Here is a 20,948-nt window from a genome sequence, read left to right on the forward strand (position 1 = left end):
CACCACCCAGAGTTCAAACCCTTTGTCAGAAGGAAGGCACTGTCCAAACATTCCCTGAACTCTGGCAGCTGCCCGCTGTGCAGCCCGTTCCACGCCCACCGCCCTCTGGTGCAAAACCTGTCCCTAACCCCCACCCGCCCCTCCCCTGACGCAGCTCCATGCCATTCCCTCGGGCCCTGTCGCTGTCACACAGAGCAGAGCTCAGCGCTGCCCCTCCGCTCCCTGTGAGGAGCTGCAGCCCCCATCAAGCCTCACTTCTGCTCTACACTGAGCGTGCCCAGGCACCTCAGCTGCTCCTTTTTATATCGTGGCACTCAGATTTGCATGCAGAGCTTGAGGTGAGCTTCAGGGCACTTATGCATGAGTGTCCTCTTGCAGCACGTTGCAGAGCATGGCTAACAGCTGCCACTCGCTTCCACAGAGCTTGTGTCACCACTGATTTCTGCACCCAGTATTTACGAGGAGTCTGTGTCACCTGCTTGTCACCTGACATCATGCATCAGCTGCTGCCACGTTCATAGCTGGTTGGCATTGTTAGTGAGGTGACTGTTATTCTGAAAACACTCCTTCTTGCAGTATGAGACTCACCGGAAGAAAGACATTGAGGCCATGGACTGTGTCCAATGAAGGGCAAAAAAGCCTCTGTACAAGGAAAGGCTGAGAGACCTGAGACATTTCAGTCTGGAGAAGGCTGAGAGGGGAACTCATCACCTCATTAATACCTAAAATGTGGGAGTCAAGTCCATGAAGGTGGACTCATTTTGATGGAGAGCAGCAATGGAACATGGGACAATGGGCAGAAAATGGAGTACAGGAAGTTCTGTACAAACAGAATATAAAATTTCTTTACTGTCAGGGTGACAGCACTGGAACAGGCAGCCCAGAGATGTTGTGCAGTCTCCCCTGGAGATATTCAAGACTTGTCTGAACACTTTCTTGTGTGACCTACTGTAGGGAACTTGCTTTGGGAGGGGGATTGGTTGGACTAGATGATCTCCAAAGGTCCCTTCCAACCCCTACATTTCTGTGATTCTGTCATGATGTGTCTGGAGCACAAGCCCTATGGGGAGCAGCTGAAGGAACTGGATTTTTTGGTCTGAAGAAGAGGAGACTCTATATTGCCCTCTACAACTGCATTAAAGGAGGTTGTGGTGAGGTGGGGATTGGACTCTTCTGCCAGGTGACAGTGATAGGACGAGAGGGAATGGCCTCACATCGTGTGAGGGGGGATTCAGGTTGGATATTTGGAAACACTTCTCAGAAGGAGTGGTGAGGCACTGGCACAGGCTGCCCAGGGAGGTGGTGGAGTCAGCATCCCTGGCAGTGTTAAGAAAAGTGGAGATGTGGCACTGAGGGGACCTGATGTGCATGGGTTGACAGTTGGACTAGATGACCTTTGAGGTCTTTTCCAACCTTTATGATCCTGAAACTGGAGGGAAACGCAAACTGTAAAGCCATCCCTAAACTTTCGACGTCCGGTTATCTCAAAACAGGACTGCGCGTCCTGCACTGCTACCAAAGCACGCCGTGAGCGCTCAGCCGAAGGTGGGGCAGGGCAAAGAAACGCGCCAGGAGCGTTCCTTCGGTAGGAGCCTCCCCGCCGCCGCTCCCGCCACCGCCCCACGTCCGCCGGGCAGCGGCCCGCCTCTCCGCCGCCCTCTGTCCCGCCCGCCCGCCGCCCGTGAACGCCGGTGCTGCCCGCGGAGCTCGCCGCCCTCTTGCCGCTCGGGGGGTACGCGCGATCCGGGGGCGGGGAGGTGAGGCCGGCCGGGCCCGCCCCGCCGCCAGGTGCCGTACCGCGGCCCGGGAAGCGCCATCGCGAATCTGAGGCGGCCCGGCCCGGGCAGAGCCTTCCGACGCCGCGATGAGCAAGATCTCTAAGTTCTTCAAGGGGGGCGGCTCCGCGGCCTCTAAGGGCCGTGGGGGGCCTTCGCCGCAGGAGGCCTTGGCCCGGCTGAGGGAGACGGAGGAGATGCTCAGCAAGAAGCAGGAGTATCTGGAGACCAGGATTGAGCGGGAGCTGGCGCTGGCCCGGCAGCACGGCACTAAAAACAGGCGAGGTGAGCCCCGTGTCCGCCCGGGAGAACCTTTCAGTGGCGACCTGAGTGGGTTGTGTGTCTTTAAATGGCCAGATTCCTGCAGTTGGCCGCTGCGGTGGCTTTGGTATCCATTTGTGTGTGGTGCATTGTGGAGTCATTATGGCGGACTGATAAGAGGATACTTTATTCTTAACTAGTTTTGTGCCTGTAGACCAGTGGATGGTAATAAATAAGGTCAGGATCCTGCCTACATCAGTGCTGTCGTTTCTGGGAAGCAAATGGTTGGAACCACAGGGACACACAGACCTTTGAAAAATGAGATAATTACTTCTTTAAGTTGCCTGGATTCCTGATTGTCTATTCCTAGACTTATTTTTTCTTAAATGCTTCCAAACAGAGGCAAAATGTTCTGAATCAAAGATTCACACTATAACGAAAGAGTAGTTCTTTCACCTGCTCCTTCTGTTGCTGGATAATTTAAAAAGTTAATGCCATATAATTTAGAGCTTGTGAGGAGTGTTTTGATTATCCCCTTAATGTATTTGTAATACTTTAGCACTTAATAGTTAGCAGGAAGTATTTAGTTAGGATTAGAAAACATCAGTAGGAACTGGTCCGATTTTAAGGGACCAAAGCCAGCCCAGCTACTGAGTCTGTCTGTCTGTGGCACGTGAGCTCTCAAGGATGTCACGTTGAGGGTTGTCACGTTCCAGATATCGGAGAGAGTTCTTATAGACTTCCCTGCCTTCAACTGGAGCATCTCCCTGGGCCTTTTGTGCAGGCGCTGGCTATTCAGGGAGGGAATCTGGCTGCAAAGTCACACTGTAGGACGCAGTGACCAGATAGCTCCCAGGGCTAGGTCACTGTGCAAGAGCAGTGGGGCTGACACAAGGAAAGACTCATTCCTATGCCTGTAGCAATTCCTACCAAGACCTAGACATGTTGCTATAGAACTTCGTGCCAAGCCTGCCCTTTAAGCTGGCATTACTGCAGTTTCCTGCCTCAGTCCTGCCTCACACTACTCCCATCCTTTTGTTGTCAGAGCTTCCTGAAGGTGTGTTCCAGAAAGCAGCTATAAAATGTCTTAGTTTTTCAGCTAGATTGTTTTCGCCCAGGCTAGGTTAAGTTTCTCTGGCTCCACAGCTGCGGAAGAGCTTGGGCACCTGTGAAGGAGAGAATGGTGCAGAGGCAGCAGTTACTCACTACTGGGAGAAGGTGGATCTGCTTCTGCAGCCTGACTGGTTTATGTAGGTTCCGGCTGTTAGTCAACCCATTGCCTTATGCTTAACACATGTGGCATTCGGCTCATGAAGCTTCTCTCCCAGGTGTTTGTTTCCTCTGCTGCACTCAGTTGCAATCCTTCTGGTTTTATCTATGCAGGTGTATGTGAAGTCTTGTTGCAAACTGGATTGTTGAACTGATCGTGGTCAAAAATAACTCCCTTTGATCTTTCTTGTTGTTTGCTCAGTAACCCACGGTTAAGGTCAGTAATGAGAAAGTAGGGTAAGAAGTACAGAGAAGTATTTTTTTAATGTAAAAAATGGCTCTAAAGCCAAAAAGAGGTGGTGAAACTGCAGTCATGAGAAATGAGAGAAACTCACCTCGCTGTGCCACAACAATTGAATTTGACAGCCTGAGTAAGCTTAATGCCCCAAGAATATCTCTCTTTTGATGTGACGTTTGTGCTAGTTTTTGTCACAGTTCATTAATGTATAACAACACTAACTGCTCCCTGTGCTATGTTGCACAGGAAATCTGTGCTAGACTGCGCCTGTATGCTGTGTAAACACAGAGTGTGAAAGAGAGAATAAAAGTTGGAATCTACAATGCCTTGTTAAAGCAAATATTGCAAAAGGAGCTGGTGGGTAGCTTGATGTGTTCTTTTCATAATTGTGCCTGTGGAGGAGTCTGTGGAACTTAAAACAGGAGTGTCTGGGATGAAGCAGGATTTATCCAGGTATGGACAGTGCTCCAAGTTAGTATGATCTCATTTGATTTTTAGGCTTATGAGTGTGAGTCAGTTTTACTGACACAAGTGAGATCATATTCAGGGGCCAGCAATTTTTCATGAGTTCAGATGAGTCTGAGTCTTGGATGGGTTCATATGACATCAGAAGATTTAATTTGCCTTAAAGCTGTAGCATGTTAGCTATGTAAACAGATCTGAAGTGTTAGCTAAATATATTTGGCATCTCCTTCGTGAAGTCTGCATCTCTGTATTGAATTTGAAATTAGCTGTGCTTTGTGGGTGATACATTTGCCATATTACCTAATGGTAACATTTTACTGTAGCTGGACTATCACAGGGTTTTCTGAACAACAGTGTGTGCTGGAATTCCCCTTGGAGAGGTTATGTCATGATGAGCAGTATTTATTTGTACAATTTGCATTGCCTTCAAATGTCTCATCATATTAGAGCATAACTCAGGATTTTTTTTTTATATCTCTTGCTTTATTTTCTAGATTATCTTTTGATGTTTCAATCATTGCACAGCTGCAAACTCCAGCAGCACACTGACCCTTCATCTTCAATATTCTGAAGGCCATGCAGGAAAATTTAAAGGACAGAAAGTGATCCCAAGTGTCAGAATTGATGAGGCTCGAGTTGAGAAATTGGGGTAGTGCTTAGAGATGCAAGACATTGTGTTTTCTTTGTGCTTCTTTGGCTCATCATGTCCGGGTTAGCAATGACAACACCCAGTTTCTTTATGACTGTGGGTTAGGATCCAATACAGCTCACTACAGAGAAGCTTTTTCACCTGAAACTTCCCACCTTCATACTGGGTATTCTTTTAGCATGTGGAGGGCTACTGCCTCCACTGTTAACTGAGTGATGGAATGATGACCAGGACTCTTTATTTATTTGTTTAAAGCAAGTTTATCAGCAATGCTGAATGTATGAATAAGCACAAAGTACAAGAAAATGTCCCCCCAGGGTAGTCCTGGGAAGCGTTTGTGTTCTGTTCTTCAAAAGCTGCCTTACTGTTACTGCTTGTTTGCTCTAACAATAATCCCTATGCCTCTGAATCTTCCTTCACCTCTCCTACCTCATACCTCCACAGACATGCAAGTCTTTTATTTCTGTTTTGCTGCCTGAGAAGTCCACTTAGAAGGAAGAGGCTTTTCTGAAGCGTGTCAGTGCCTGTGAAAATAACTTTGTTTCAGCCTGAAGTTTACCACAGATCCTAACATATGGATAAGTGAAAAGAAGTGAGTTAGAAGTACACAGAAAGAAGCCATATCTCTTTTTATTTATTTATTTATTTTCCTCTCTATATCCAGAATAGGAATAAAGCTTAACCTAGAGAGCCATATAATACTACTGAGAACAAAACCTGTGAAGAAGGTTGGAATAACAGGTAGGCTTATATGAGTGGATGCTGCTAAGTACCTTGTGTGGTACATTTGGGCAAGGTTCGTGTAGCCATACCATGTAGCATTCCTTTCCAATGAGCTTCTTGTAGCCAGAATGCTGTTGAAACTGAAGAGCAGCGTGACAGTTGCATGCTAGCAGGGGCTGGGCCATCATCCCTGCAGTGTGTGACAGGGTGTGTGACAGGTAGGGACTGAAGGTTTGTGGCAGGAAGAGAGGAGGAAACCTTTAAGCGTGTCTTTGTTTTGCGACTTAGAGCCATTATTCTCTGCTCTTTTTGGTCACATTCAAAGTATCTTGCTGTAAGCTGGAGTGATTATAATGAGTCAAGTGCCTTAATGTTACCGAATTATTGCCTCGGTTGTAAGTGTATGTGGCTTTGCTCAAAGGGTTTTAAAGATTAAGAGTGCTGATAATAATCTTAAAGTGGTGAGATTTTTATGGCCTCAGCAGCATTTCATCTCGGTGTTCCTAGTTTGAGCTCAGATTCTGTAAACCATCAGTCCCTTATGGGACATGGAGTTGTTGAGAACCTTCGTCAAGAATGAGATCCAGTGTTTTCACAGTGGTGTTATGTCTTCTGAAGACATAACCAGTTTTCTCCTGGGAATTTTAGAGCTTATTACATGATGTTCTTAATTTTACTTCAGAATATGAGATTACCAATTCCTGTACTGATAGATAGATAGATAGATAGATAGATAATGATGATAGAAATTGGTGGAGGGCTTGTAGATAAAATGAGAAAGCAAGTGATAATTTTGAATTCTGATCTATCATGAGACTGTGATGAAAGTACCACGACTGTGCTACTGTTTGTGTTCTTTCCTTTAGAAACCTGGATATTCAGTGTGGTCAAAATTACTATTACTGTTGCCAGAAATGGCCAATTTTGGTCATTTCTTCTTTCTTACTGAAGTATCAGCAGTGATGCTGGAAAAACGTCCGTGTGTAAATAACAGTAGTTCTTCAATATGCACACCTACACTGATGTAATGGTCTATTGCTGTTCCAATCACTGAACTGGAAAATAGAATAAAAACTCAAATTAAAAACAGTGTTTCCTAATCCTGCTAAGCTGTGTCCTGCTTGGTGGACTTGAAGTAGAGCACAACACGACTGGTAAACTAGAAGGAATTGCTAACCACTCCATTATGAAATGCAGGAGTTGAATCTGCTTCACTGGAGCAAAACAGAGCACCTGAGACTGCTTTCTTTTTATCCTGGTGAAGACCTCCACCTCTTCCTTGTTAAACTGGTATTACGCTTGCTTCCTCAGACTCTGCCCCTACTTAGACTCAATCTACCTGGCTGTCTTTCCTTTTCTGAAATCTTGGAAATGGGCAACGCTCTCTTTCAGTGTCATTCTTAGAGCTTCAGTAAAGTAAGTTGATGTTCTCCTCCGTTTTTTATTTTTATTTTTTTATTAATAGAAATTATGTTTCAGTTTTTTTTATGCAGTAGCATTTCTGTGAAGCATTTAAATATTGTGCTTGCAAGAATTGGTACTCAGATTTCAAAATGCTTGTGTGTGGAGAGGAAAATCACTTAAAAGTAAATTTAATTACAATCTGTAAAACAGAAAAAACAGATTTCAAGTAACAATGAAATTCTCATGTTTTATCTGTAGGGGCTGTAATTACAGAACGCTGCAATTAAGGGCATTCATTTAATATAAGTGAAAAGATCATGTAGTCTGGTGTGGGAATATGTTACACCTGGGTTGATAAGAAAAGAGTATGAATTGATTTGCTAACAAGACCTTTGCTCTGTAAGTCACTGAAAAGCCACTCTAAGGTCTCTCTGAAGCCTTTTCTTCTCCAGACTGAAAGCTCCCAACTCTCTCAGTCTGTCTTCATAGGAGAGGTGCTCCAGCCCTCTGATCATCCTTGTGGCCTCCTCTGGACTCTCTCCAAAAGCTCCATCTCCTTTTTAGAATGGGTGCCCCTGACCTGAACGCACTACTGCAGGTGGGGCCTCACAAGGACAGAGTAGAGGGGGACGATGCTTCCCTCCCCCTGCTGGCCACCCCTCTTCTGATGTAGCCCAGAAAGCAGTTGAATTTCTGAGCTGCAGGCACACTCTGCTGGCTCTTGTTCAGTTTTTCATCCACCAACACCCCCATATCCTCCTTTGCAGGGCTGCTTTCAGTCCACTTGTTGCCCAGCCTATATTCATGCTCGGGACTGCAAAGCTTCAGAATGTGTCCCAGAAGCTGGGTAAATGCTGAATTTAAATACTGAGTTAATCTATTTTGATTGTGGTTTGCTGTCCTCATACACTTTACTGTAGATTCCAAAGACACTGTATTTCAGAGTCTGTGTGAATGCTTGTCCTTGTGCAGCTAATGATGGCAATTTTGACCGTGTTGATTCAAGCACTTGTCAGTAAAGCAGTAAATAGATATTTTAGAGTATTCTCGCTTTATTTGGAGAACTGGATTCCCCAGTGTCTAGATTCATTGTTTTTCACACGAGTGATCACTTAAACAGAACACCAACAGTAATTGCTTTTTTCCACTGACTGGGGACTGCAGTTACTTGCTGGCTCTGAACATGATTAAAAAATTAAATATAACAGGAAAAAAAACACAGCTATTAACTGGCTTTGAAAAAGCAATAGTCTCTCTCTCTCCCTTTAAGTCACAACTCAGTCTCTTTTGTATGCTTTATTTTGCCTGGCACATGCAGAGTTTGGAAAGAATAGTGGTCAGGAAATGCTTGTGGCAAGATTGTGTGTTCCACACCCAGAAACTGAGTGAAAGCCCTTTTCTCCTTCTGTTTGTCACGTGCATTTATGCTGGTAATGATTTACTCTGGGCAAAGTATGCTGCTTACAGAACAGTAATCTCCCTGATTTAAAGAGGTAATCAGGTGCTGGATTTAAGTGTGGTCTTCTCCACAAAAGCCTTATATCTTCTATATATTTTCAAGTTCTGAGTTTTAAATGGATGTTCCTTGCTGACTACAAGGAACAAAAGATACAACTGAGAGCCAGAGAAGTGTGAATGCTCCCTCTGACCTAAGGTTAGGTCATTTGGATTTGCCATTACATTTGACACTTCTTGCTACTGAGACAAAACTTTGAAAACAGCATTGATGAAGAGGTGGCCGTTATGCCAGATCTTCTTGCTCTGTCTTCCTTAATTTTTCCTTAGGTTTTGCAATCTCTTCTTTTCTTTCTCATTTCCTACTTTCTGATTTCTCTTTGATGTTTTTCTTTTTCATCCCTATCTTCCCCATTTTCCCCACATGCACATAATGGAATTCAAGATCTTCTGTAGTGGAAGAAGAAGCTACTCTTGCCTGTTCTAAAAGGATTTAACCTAAAAGAGGCTTCCCAGCATGTTCATGCAACAGCATGTTGGTGATAAACAGGCTGCTGATCCGATGTGGTCAAAGTTTTCCTCTCTGCTAGTAAGGTAGGAAGGTGAGAACTGTGACTTCTCCTGGTCAGACTGTTACTGAACTGCTTGTCCTTGTGTTTTGCTATGAAAATACACAATGTACTGTGCCTCTCTGCATTCCAGCTGCTTTACAAGCACTGAAGAGAAAAAAGAGGTATGAGAAGCAGCTGAGTCAAATTGATGGGACGCTCTCAACCATTGAATTCCAGAGAGAGGCACTGGAGAATTCGCACACGAACACAGAAGTGCTCAAGAATATGGGTTACGCTGCACAAGCTATGAAAAAAGTGCATGAAAATATGTAAGTCACTTCCACTAGCTTTCAAAAGGAACTTGGTAACAACTTTTTAAACGATATCTACAGTCTGTTGTACCCCGTCATTCAGTTTTTGACTTCATTTTGGTTCAAGCATTTAATGTCAGGAATGGTGTTGCGTTATATTTGGCAGAAAAATATCTTTTCTTAGCAGCAAGTTTAAGAGGAAGTCCAGCTAACTAAAGAGATCCAGGTGGCACTTTTTTTTTTTTTAGTAAACATGCCTTGGCAGCAGAGACCTGCTGCTGCCCTCAAGTTTTCCACAATAAACCCGGGTTTCTTCAACTGAGTGGATGCTCTTCCTCAAACTCAAAGCTGGACTGTATGATTCAAAGTACTGGTTAGGCTTGAATAAAAGATAGAGGTTTTTTTTTTCTTTTTGTGTGTGTAATACTTTTATATGGCCTATATTGTTTCATGAGGTGTTTTCCTGCCTGAATAAAGAGTTATATCAGAAAGGTTGTTCTGGCAAAAGTAAACAGGAACCGAAACAATAATGAAGTTAACAATAAGGGGAAATTTTTAAGTGCGGTCCTTCTAAGCTTCCCCCAGTTCTGGTGAATGCTTAACATCAAAAAAGATCCATCTCTAAAGATGCTGACCTCAGGAAGGAGATGTGCTCTACCCAGTGATTGTAGCTGTTGACTGATGGATGTATGAGAAGCAGAGAGAGGGGAAGCACAGGCTGCTGCAGAATGACTTCTGTTGTTATGCCACAGTGGAAGGAATTGGACTGAGTAAAACACACTAAAACTTGCCAGGAAACAGTAAGGTTTAAGTAGGGGAAATTACTCCACATGAGTTCTTCTGCCTAAATAGAAGTAAAATGAGGTCTCTTTAGATGTTTCTGAGTCCCTTCTGCACAATTTGAATAACGTATCTCTAAAAACTGCTCTCCGTTATGTTGCAGGGACTTGAACAAAATCGATGACTTGATGCAAGATATCACTGAACAGCAAGATGTTGCTCAGGAAATTTCAGAAGCTATCTCAAACAGAGCTGCTTTTGGCGATGAGTTTGATGAGGTCAGTATTTTACTAAGAACTGAGTTTTGGCTGTAAAATCACTCCGTAGTTGTTTTGTGGTACAGTGGTTTATTTCTCAAAAGGTGAGGACATGAAGTTTCGTGGCTCTTAACTTATCCTATCTATGACATCTTATGTTTACTTAGATCTTTACCAAAATAAGAAACACAGAAATAATAAAAATATAGATTATGAAAAAGAAAGTTTCAAACCTAGAGCCGTAGTTGTTATTTTCAATTGTAGCATTTTCAGTTGCACCACAGAAGGGTCACTAAAGCATGCTAAAGCATGTAATTTGTATTGCTCTAAATGGATACTGAAAGGTATAATTTGTTCTGCTCCAAACAGGCATCCATTTAACAAAGTGCGTTTTGCTTTCACTGCACCATGAACAGGCTACTGTTCCCAATTTTTGCATACATGGGTCATATTTTAAGGTATTGCATTGTTTTGGTTCTCAGAGATGCTGGTCCTGCCATTATTTTCTGGATTTTCTACAGTAGTAAAGAATGTAGAAGTAACTCCTGTTGCAAGCAGTGAAAGTTCTCCTCTAGAGCTCTCCTCCTAGGCGCCTTTCAGGAAACTGAAACTTCTGAAACTTTGTTGCAATAGCTTTCATCCAATGGTTGGATTTGACTGGTGTGTGTGAGGAGGACCTTACTGCTGGAGGGTCGAGTGTACTTTGTGCAGTCTGTGGGACGTGCTGTTAAAATACAAAATCAAACTAATTGTACTACTTTGTGTTAAGATAGCCAAGCGCTAGGAATCATTTGAATAATCTCTTAAAGAATCAAGCAACTCCTGCCCTTCCAGTTAATTAATTAATTCCTACATACCCAAATGGGCAGCAGAGAAAAATACATATGCTATAACATATTTGCTTACTTAATTTCTTTTTGCCTTTTCATTCAGTTATTTTTTCCATGAGTTTTTGAAAATGGTAGTGATTCTTTGTATTTTTTTTTCCTCTCTATTATCTTCTTTTCTGTTTTTCCACTTTGAATCTAAACCATTAATATAGGTGTAAGGAATGGGATTTGACTGACGTAAACTGGGCTCCAGTCAACTGGAAAAACACTGCCATTCCATGTAGCTGTACAGGATCACTCAGTTTTCATCAGTGCTTAATTTTCAGGGGTCTAGACTCATTAGATGTAGTGCAGATTGACCCAAAACTTCCTAAGAGATGCTGGTCTAAATTAATGAGTGTTTCCTGTTTTGGGAAAATAAGCCACTGTCAGTCATGTGAGGCATCATTGTAGCAGCACCTGCTTTTGCATAGGAGCCTAATATTTACAGTACTTGTTCAGTCATTGGGAAATCTGGTTTGCACACTACTTCAGCTTAAGAGTGCTAGAATCAGTGGCTTAATCACTAGGTTTTCGGAGAATTTATGTTGGAGGAGGAGATTTCATTTTTTCTTTTCATTTGAAGGACATTTGGACCACGCACTTGGATTTCCTCTTCACATGCATACCACCGAAACATGTAATTTGTGCTGCTCAAAATAGACACGTAAACATAAGGGTTATTTCTCCCTGGCACGACACTGTATGTATGAGGAAGAATGCAAAACAAGGTCCTACCATACCTGAGTAGAATCCAAGAAATAAATCTTCAGCTTTTTAAAAAGCATGAAGCCTTTTTATTTTTAATATTATGCTTGTAGGTGAGACTCTCTGCCCAAATTAACTTCTGCAGCTAAAAGCCCAAAGGTGTTGTGAGCCTTGAAAGTGAGTAACAAGACCCAGGAGAACAACTCTCTGTTGTTCTGCTGTTTTGAAATCACATAATCCTGGGCTTAGCGTAAAAGGGTGGAAGCACAACCATTAATGACAGTCTGCCTCATAACCAGTGGAAACTGTTTGGTTTTTAAAATGTGAAAAGATGCACATTAAAATTGGAATCTGTTTGAACTGTGCAGTCTGTAGATTTGGAACAAATCTGATGAAGGCATTTGGACTTTTTTTCTTTCTGTTTGCCTTTTTGTCACGAGTAGTACACTGGCATTTTTGTTTCTAGTTTTATCCTTTGACCTGTTTCTAACTTCCATCGTCCTTATTTCAACTTTCAGTGAAAGCTTATTGTTATTGGTCACAGTTATGAAAATGATCCTTGCAGTACACTACTTGATAGTCTTCCTTTATCAAGCATAAACTGTTATTTCAGTAATACTTTGCTATATGGTGGTTACAAGTGCCCTTGTCTGAGATCACTGTCAGGACAATGAATTTGTTAACGTTTTCCTTGAATTTAGGATGAGTTGATGGCAGAATTAGAAGAACTGGAGCAAGAAGAAATGAACAAGAGAATGCGAGATGTCAGACTGCCAAGTGTTCCATCCACATCGCTACCTTCTCGCCCTGGTAAACTGCTTGCTTGCCATTTTAGGTTTCTCATGATTAAGCCATGCTGTGTGTCAAAGAGTGAGAGAAAATCACAGATATATATTTAATTCTGCTTTGTTTTCTAAAGCATTGTAAATTCCTTACTTGGTTTTGCATAGTTTATTAGAAAAAGGAATTCTAGTTTGATTTGTGAGAGCGTTTAGGATCAAAATCTCTATAGATTTGAAGAGGCAAATTCAGGGAACTTGACCTTTCACATATCCTGGTGCATCTCCTGCTGAAATATAGTGAAATCACCAGAGAATGGGAAGATTTATTTTTTCTTATGCAATTAAATTATCAGTCTTTTTTAATTGGAGTCTGACCTAGATACAAAATGTTTGCATCACGAAAATTGAGTTTTTCAGGTTAGTGGTTTGGTATTTGCCACTGATATTGTAATTAGAAATGCAAGAGGTAGCAAGGCATGCAAATGGAAAGAAACATTGTCATTCCTTTGGTTTCTCTCTCTGGAACGTTAAGCAGTAGTCTTGTTTTTCTGTAGTTACGCTGTGTTTGTTTTGAATTAAGCTTGGGACAGACAGCTGTTAACTGTATCTTTCACTGTGTCCCAGTTCTCTAGGAGTTGTAAGACTTGCTGTGTATTGGTGCTAGTAAGAAGAGAATAGATACTCAGTGGCAAGAATAGCATTCATGACACAAGCTGTGTGCTGTAGAATGGGGTACCTAGGTCAGCTCATTCTGAAGACTCGTGTGTGTGTTTTGGCAAGTGACACTTAAATCCCTGAGAAGCAATTGAAAACGTTCCAGCTGGAACTGTGGTCTCATCTCTTTATGTAAATGGAGGAACAGCTAGAAAAAAAAATGGATTTAGGCAAACTCAGTGCAGATTGTAGTCTTGGCATTTCTGGCTTGTTCGTATATCCTTTTCCAGATCCAGCTGTGCCAGCTGACAGTTTTATTTGAACCCACACCGTCTCCATGTGATTCTCATTATCCCAGAGTTGCTACTTCATCTTTCTAAATGACTGCTTTGGGAAAAATTAGTTGCTTTTGCAAAACTGGCTAATCTATTTTGTAATGGATGCTTACTTTTACAAAGAAATAAGAACAAAGCAATTAATGGTTCTATAGTGCTTCTGGTTGGACTTGTATGATGTTAGTGGTAGAGGAAGTGGGGTGGAGCTATGGCCTTCCCCTGCTGAACAGTAAACCTGCAGAGTAGGAACTTGACCTGTTGGACTTCTGTGTCCCTCTCCCAGCTTGACTCTTTAGAATTGGTACTTGGGATCTCTTCTGTGATGGTAGCTCCCAGCAGTAAGGCAGGAGCTGACTGGCTGCACTAAAACAAACACACAGGGCTGGTGCACACCCAGTAATGCAAATCCTGACGCACACACAGCATGGAGCTGGGGAGAGCCTAGGCTGAACGTGGGCAGTAGAGCATGCAGTTTGCAGGTCGCTGAATGAAGGCTATTTGTATGAGGTTATAATTCAAGCAGTGTGAAAACAGAATGGGAGATTTGGGCTTTAAAAAAAAAAAGTGAGAAAGTGAGTGTAGGACCTGAGCTCACTGCTGCTGTGAGCAGAGCAGTTAACCAAGTAGCCACAGATCAAAGCGTGTTTCGGAATTTTTTTTCTCCCTTTCAATAGATGATAACTCCCATTAAAATGTAGTGATACCATTTGGAAGCTGGATGCAGAATCATAGAATCACAAGGTTAGAAAGGACCTACAAGATCATCTACTCCAGCTGTCCTGCCATCACCATTTCTACCACAAGCTACTAAACCATATCTTATAGCATCTCATCCAGACACCTCCTGAACACTGTCAGGGACACGTGCATGACATGTGCATGCAGAACCCTTCAACAGTATTTGGAAAGGTAGCACAGCCAGCCAGGGACAGGTCATTTATTTCTGCTCAAGTGGAGGAGAGAAAACAGGTAGTGTTGCAGTGCTTGCTCACTCACTGTAAGAGCTTTTTGGGGTTAAGTGTGTTTTCTGTAGGAAACTTTCAGTAGGAGGTAAATGAGACCTGTATTGCTAACAGTGGGGTTATAGTGAGCTAATAGTGTGACACATCAGTCGTATCTGTGTCAGTTTCAGCGGGGGTGGCATTGTTTTCTTCAGTGTCTGGTATGATGCAGTGTTTTGGATTGGAGAAAAACAGTGTTGATAACACGCCAATGTCTGTAGCTGCTGCTAAGCAGTGTTGTACAGAGCCAAGGCCATCAGCTTCATCACTGTTACCTACGTTTACCTTGCTTCTCAGTAAAGTGACCCAAGATCTTAAAACTACAAAGCACTATGCAAGGCCTGATGTTCACAAATTAAATTGTTTCTGATCGCTATTGTTAGTTAATAATCATTGTTAATCTCTCTCTCTGTGCAGTTTCAACCAGGAAGAGAGTGGAGGATGAAGATGACATGAAGCAGCTGGCAGCCTGGGCTTCCTAAGAGCACAGTCTTTTCCCAACAAGGAATGTTAGAGTACAGATGTAAAGAGCTATAACACTGTTATAAACTTACCAATTTAGTATGGTTGTATTTCATACACTTTTAAAAAAATGGTGAATCTTGCTAAGAATAGTGTGATTTCCATATTACAAAATGAGTTTGAAACCAAGCAGACAGAAAACAATAATTGCCAAAGTCTCCAAAGTCAACATTTATTCCAGGCTGGGCCAGAGATGTTTTGTTTTTAGTATCAGTTTTTATTAGGTTATATCCTGCTGTTCTGCGAGACCTCAATGCCTCACCTGTGCACACACACAGCTGGATGCATTACTGCAATGAAAAAGATAAAAAATGGAAGCCCCATCCTAGGGAGTCGTGTGGTTCAGGCTGTTAGCAAACGGCTTTATACACAGGACCAGTGAGTTCCTTTGATCCCGAGAGCTAGTAGCTACTCATTTGGGAATGGAGACTTCCCACACTGCCTGGAGCACCTTGTGGTGTTCTAGATATTAAGAGAAGACTCTTCTGTAGATCTTTTAATAGTCTATTCACTGTTTTGTTCGTTTGTTTGAAGTGTGGCAAGTGACAGCAAGACTATTCTGGGCACATCTGTATGGTCAACTTGAATTGTGTTTTAAACTATTTCCGACTCAGCTAAATGGCAGCTCCCCTATGAGTGGGGAAAGTAACAGTGTCCAAGATTGTGTAGCTCCCTGCTAAACACCGATCCTTTAAAAAAGCCAGAAGAGACTTAGCCCTCCTGACATCCTTCCTTCCTCCGTGGCTTTCTGGGATGAGTCTTTCCTTTGGTTGAAAATACCCATCCTTACAAGTTGAAATTCTACAATTTCAAAATAATTTTTATTCAGTTCCTGAATGGCAGCAATATCAGTGCGTGATATTCAAAATGACTTTTTAATCCTTTCTGCTGATCTAAACTACTTGTAAAGTTGACATGTTATTTTTAGTGTAAGGAACAGATGCCACTGAGTGCTAACCCACTACATATACAGAGACATCACTGTTAAAATACAATACAAATTAAATATGCTGGCTTGTACAAAGAAACTGTATTTAATCAGACTGAAGCTCCATGGTAGGAACTCGCTATAATTTACAAGGAAATAGTAAAACACTGTGGAGCTTCTAGGGAAGTGGAAGCAGAGTCACACTGATGTTTGTTTCTTCTTTTCAAATTGATGTAATTTTGTGATGATTGAACCACTTGGAGAATAGTGGGAGGCTTGCTTTCTGTAGATCCATAGCAACAGGAGACTGACCCGTCACCCTGTGGGCTTTTTTGCCTGTGATTTGCTTTAATAGCCTACAGTAGGCTCCGCACTGTGGTATTTTTAGTTAGGCACAAGCTAATGTGTGTTTCTGGAAGTGGCATTCTGGTGTGCTCAGAACCTTACAAATTGTGTTCTTCGAATGAAACCCAAGATTACTAACATCTTTAAAATTTCAGTTTTTCAGTACTTCATTATCTTTGTGGTTTGCATCCATCTGAAAGCAGAACTCATAGAATCACAGAACGGCCTGGGTTGAAAAGGACCACAATGATCATCTAGTTTCAACCCTCTGCTGTGTGCAGGGTCACCAACCACTAGAGCAGCAAGTCTCTGCCTTGGGTACAGAAAGTGCTGGTGGGTGCTGATTCATGACCCTGAAAGGCTTGTGGACACATCTGGGGTGTCTGAATGCAGGCCGTGCCAGCACAGCCCTGTGCTTCACTTGGGACAGCTGGCTCTACGGTGTGTGAGATGCTGTTTAGCACACAAGCAGGCAAGAGTGAATAGTGTCACTGTGTTACTGTAAATACACTCTCTATTACCTTGAACATGTTTTACCAGAGGACTGTGGAAGCAGATGGTGTACCATAGCGGACTCTGGTTAATTATTTTAAGGTTGTTTTCTTAACAGGCATGGACAATTCTAAACCCAGATAGCTTGACAAAAATATTGATTAAGAAAAAGAAGAGTTAATATATACATGTCTTGTAAATAAATATTTTGGTGCCATGATTGTGCTGTGTATTGTTTTCCTGGTGAGGAAAAGCTTACCTGTGCTTCTTACGCTGCCATCAGGACACGGTACTCTATTTAGCGACTGTGAGGATTTCTGGGAACATTTTTTGATGTATCGGTCTTTCAGCACCGGGTTAGAATTCAATAAATCCTCAAAGGTATAAAAAGAAAATGGGGGGAAGAGCGGTGAAGACAAATAAAGCAACGCGGCCTGAGGAGAATGTCGCCTGCAGTGAGCGTTAGGGCCTGCAGGCGGAGCTCTGCGCACAGCGCCCGGAGGCGGCGGGCTGCAGGCCGGGCTCAGCGCCGTCATTCCTTCCGCTCGTAGCGGCGGGCTGCCGGGAGGCCCTGCTCGGAAAGCGGGGCTCTCTGCCGTGCTGTGCTCCGGAGCAGCTCGGGTACCCTAACTCAGGTGTGCGGGAATACCTCGTGTAGCTCAGAGTTCACCGGCTGCCCTTCCTCACTGGCATTGCTACAACAGCTACAGTGAGTAAGTGCTGCAAGAAATGCTGCCTTTGGCTCAGCCATTTCCCCTATAACAAATACACAGGGAAAAAAAAACAAAACACAAAGAAGACCACGTACAGATGCACTGGTTAAGTGGATTGTTATTAATGGGCTCCCTATGGCTGAGATAGAAACTTTCTAAAGGAACAGCTGAATATGCAGGGCAGAGATCATCACCTCACGTGTTAGGGGTTAAAACTTCAGCTCTCAGTGCCTCGGAAGCTCTGCCAGAAAAAAAATGTACTTAACTGAATGAGCTTCCTGGGGAAGAGTATCCCCCACTGCAGGCCAAGACATTGTAGAAAAGGTTTCTAATAGCATTAACCTGACTGCGGATCTCATGCTGCGCCAGATACACAAATGGCTTTCTATCACAGACAGAACAGAAGAAAAAAATGGTGGGAGAAAATGATAACTGGTGAAGACGTATTTATGTAGACGGATAAGCTGTGTGCTGTCTGGGGCACATGTTTGTCTGAGTAAACTGAAATCTGAGCCAACATCTGCTTCACCAGCGCAGAACAGAGTCCTTTTGTTGAGAGATCTCACACTCTGACTTTGGGATGTCACGATATGCCTCTGTCTCTTGTCATCTGGGCAGTGAAGGCTGTGGGCCTCCTCATGAGAGATGCAGAACTGCAACATCCCTGTATCGCACAGGGGATGCCGGTAGGGGTCTGCAGCATGCCAAGAGCACAAGATAGAAGAAGTCATTTGCACACATCATCTTTCTTTAGTTAACTAACAGCACGGTTGAACTTTAGTTTTTCAATGATTAATACTGCTTCGTAACACATCAGCATTATGGTTTGCATGAGAGGCTGCCCTGCCTGGGCCCCACTTGCACACGTAGGTAGCAGCAACACCTGCAGGGCACCATCACCATCTCACTGAATGGATGGGTTGGATTTTATTTTTAAAGATTCCACACAGTGAGAGTTTTCTCATCTGCTTATCCCTGTGCTCAACTCAAAGAGTTGCATGTTGATGTTATTAGGCTTATATTATCCTCTAAGCTATAATGTAAATTTTCTACCTTAACACTTTACATTAACACACAGAAGATAAACTCAACACAAAACTTTACCTGACCATACAGAGTGACTGCCATAATGGGGCAGATTTATTACCCGGTGCCTCTGCTTATCCCTACAACACAATGGGTGCCCCATCTCTGAAGGCATTCAAGGCCAGGCTGGATGTGGCTCTGGGCAGCCTGGTCTGCTGGTTGGTTACCCTGCACATGGCAGGGGGGTTGAAACTAGATGATCATTGTGGTCCTTTTCAACCCAGGCCATTCTGTGATTCAGAACTGTACATACTACAGAATGAGAAGGAAAGAGGGAACTCTTTGCACTGTGAGCTATGCCCCCTATTTGCTGGTTTCTAAGAACCAGGAAAGTCACAGGAAATTTGAGGTGAGACCCAGTATTTGCCACATATCACAACTGCTTCCTAAACTGCATTTTGTTTTTTACTTATTTTCAAGCATGCAAAGCAGTGGTGCAATCTTGAAAGGTCAGTGCACAACCATCTCCCATTAGGCACTTGCAGGATGAGCAATACTTGACGAGCCTGCTTTAATTGTGATAGAGCAACTAGCAGCATGTCATGGCCATCCTCAGCGCTCCCACTCAACAGCTGCAGCAGCTGTGATTTCTTCTAGATGAACAGCACTAATCCATGGGGGTCAGACAGCAGAGGCTTTTTGTCTCTACTGCATTAATGGAAGTGTCTTTTCAATTTCAGGTGAAGCTAATAGAAAATAATATCATAAAATCTAGAACAAGCTAACTTATCAGAGGAGATATTTAGATCCATTTTAAACCCAGGGAGGATAACCCAAGACACAGTTCCTGTATGCAGACAGGAGACTCACTGGATTGGAGAAGCATCCAGTTTTAACTTGCTGACAAGTCTGTGGGATCAGCAGTAACATTAAGACAAGGCCAAGTGGCTTCCTGTGCAATTAAGGTGAATCACATAATCGCTTTCTTCCTCATTTTCGAAGCAGAGGTAATGCAATACCTCTCTCTCAGATACAAAGTGGGGACAAATTCCTTTTTTGGAGAGTGCTTTGATGACTCTTGAGTCACAGGAGAGCTCAGCACAACACAGATCTCCACAGAGCTCTTAAGAAGGATAAAAGAGGTAAAGGTTTCCATGAAGACTGTGCTGAATACCACAAAACAGATGGAAAAGGCTTAACAAAGTGTTGCTCAGAACCTACCAACTTTCCTTAGATGAGACTCAGCCAGTGTTGGGAGCTGACCTCTGCAACCTGCTCTTGGGGCGTGCTTTGGTATGAGGGTTGGACTCGATGATATCTAGAGGTCCCTTCCAGCCCTACAATTATGTGATTCTGTGACCCCAGAATCTCATTTATTAGGTCAGTGCTCTCATCAGATGAGGCACAGCACCCATGGACAGGTGAAACCCATGCTGATCGCCTCTGTGCTGCAGGGGGGAATCCCTTCTCTGACATTGGAAGGGAACCACAGGGATCATTGAGTTACCTGCTCTCAAAGTTCAATCTAAGGAAAAAGGCTGTGATGGCACAGGTCAGCTAGCCTTGCACACCTTAAGGCACATTCTTTGTTTTACAGGAAAAATACATATCTAGATGTGAATGCTGGATCTGCCTAGAAATCTGAATGCACTCTGAACGTGGCAAAGATTCAGCTGAAATGCAGAAAAGAATGCTAGGAGGAAAGATACCCCCCCACCTGCTATTCCATGAAGAGAGCGTCTCTTACGGCATTCTTCCTTTCCTTGGTGGTTCATGGCTGTGGACTATTTATTTCTATTGTGACATTCATAAAACCACCACCAAACCACAAAAATCAAAAATTACACACCACAAAACCCACAACTAAAACGGCAGCAACTTCAGAGCTGAAGTCTTCAGAATTTTTCCCCGTTGATTATTTTGTTGAACTCGGGAAAACAAAAACCTGTAAAACTTCTATAGAAATTCCCTTTGCTATCAGTTCTACTACTAGAAATGTGGGTATCTGGCAAAGTAACCGCTATTGTTTCATAGCTATATTCCTTTCAGCAAAGGAACTGGAGATATGGATGGAAAAATCAAACTGTGGTTTAATGCATACGTGCATTTGGAGCAGGCATATCCACCAAATAGTAGCCGTCCACATCCCTTTCCTCTGCAACTATGAAACCCCAAAGCAACAAAGAGATGCTTAACACAGGAAGACGAGAACAGCAGCGTACTGAAATACAGGCTGTGTAGGCTGCTCCCTCCCACAGCTGTCCGGTGCAGCTTTATGAGTTTGTGATGTGCTTCCTTCCTTTAGCTGCTTCAATGGGACTATTATTACCAGTAGCTGATAGGAACAGTGGGAAAGGTATGAAGTGGGAGTTTTACAGGGACTCATTCTTGATTCAGCAGTCAGCATGTGAACTAATTTAGAAGCACAGAAATCA

General features: G+C 43.1%; 1 protein-coding gene across 1 annotated transcript; it reads left to right on the forward strand.

The window, feature by feature from the left end:
• The first annotated feature begins 1,602 nt into the window (after positions 1-1,602).
• CHMP4C (charged multivesicular body protein 4C) lies at positions 1,603-16,994 on the forward strand. Its single transcript, XM_003205144.4, has 5 exons — positions 1,603-2,060; positions 8,942-9,119; positions 10,045-10,159; positions 12,417-12,525; positions 14,905-16,994. Exons 1-5 carry the CDS (start codon positions 1,865-1,867, stop codon positions 14,967-14,969), a joined length of 663 nt encoding a protein of 220 aa, XP_003205192.2. The 5' UTR covers positions 1,603-1,864; the 3' UTR covers positions 14,970-16,994.
• Positions 16,995-20,948: the final 3,954 nt, after the last annotated feature.

The sequence above is a fragment of the Meleagris gallopavo genome, chromosome 3, assembly GCF_905368555.1.
Source record: "Meleagris gallopavo chromosome 3, MGAL_WU_HG_1.1, whole genome shotgun sequence".
NCBI classification, from domain to species: domain Eukaryota; kingdom Metazoa; phylum Chordata; class Aves; order Galliformes; family Phasianidae; genus Meleagris; species Meleagris gallopavo.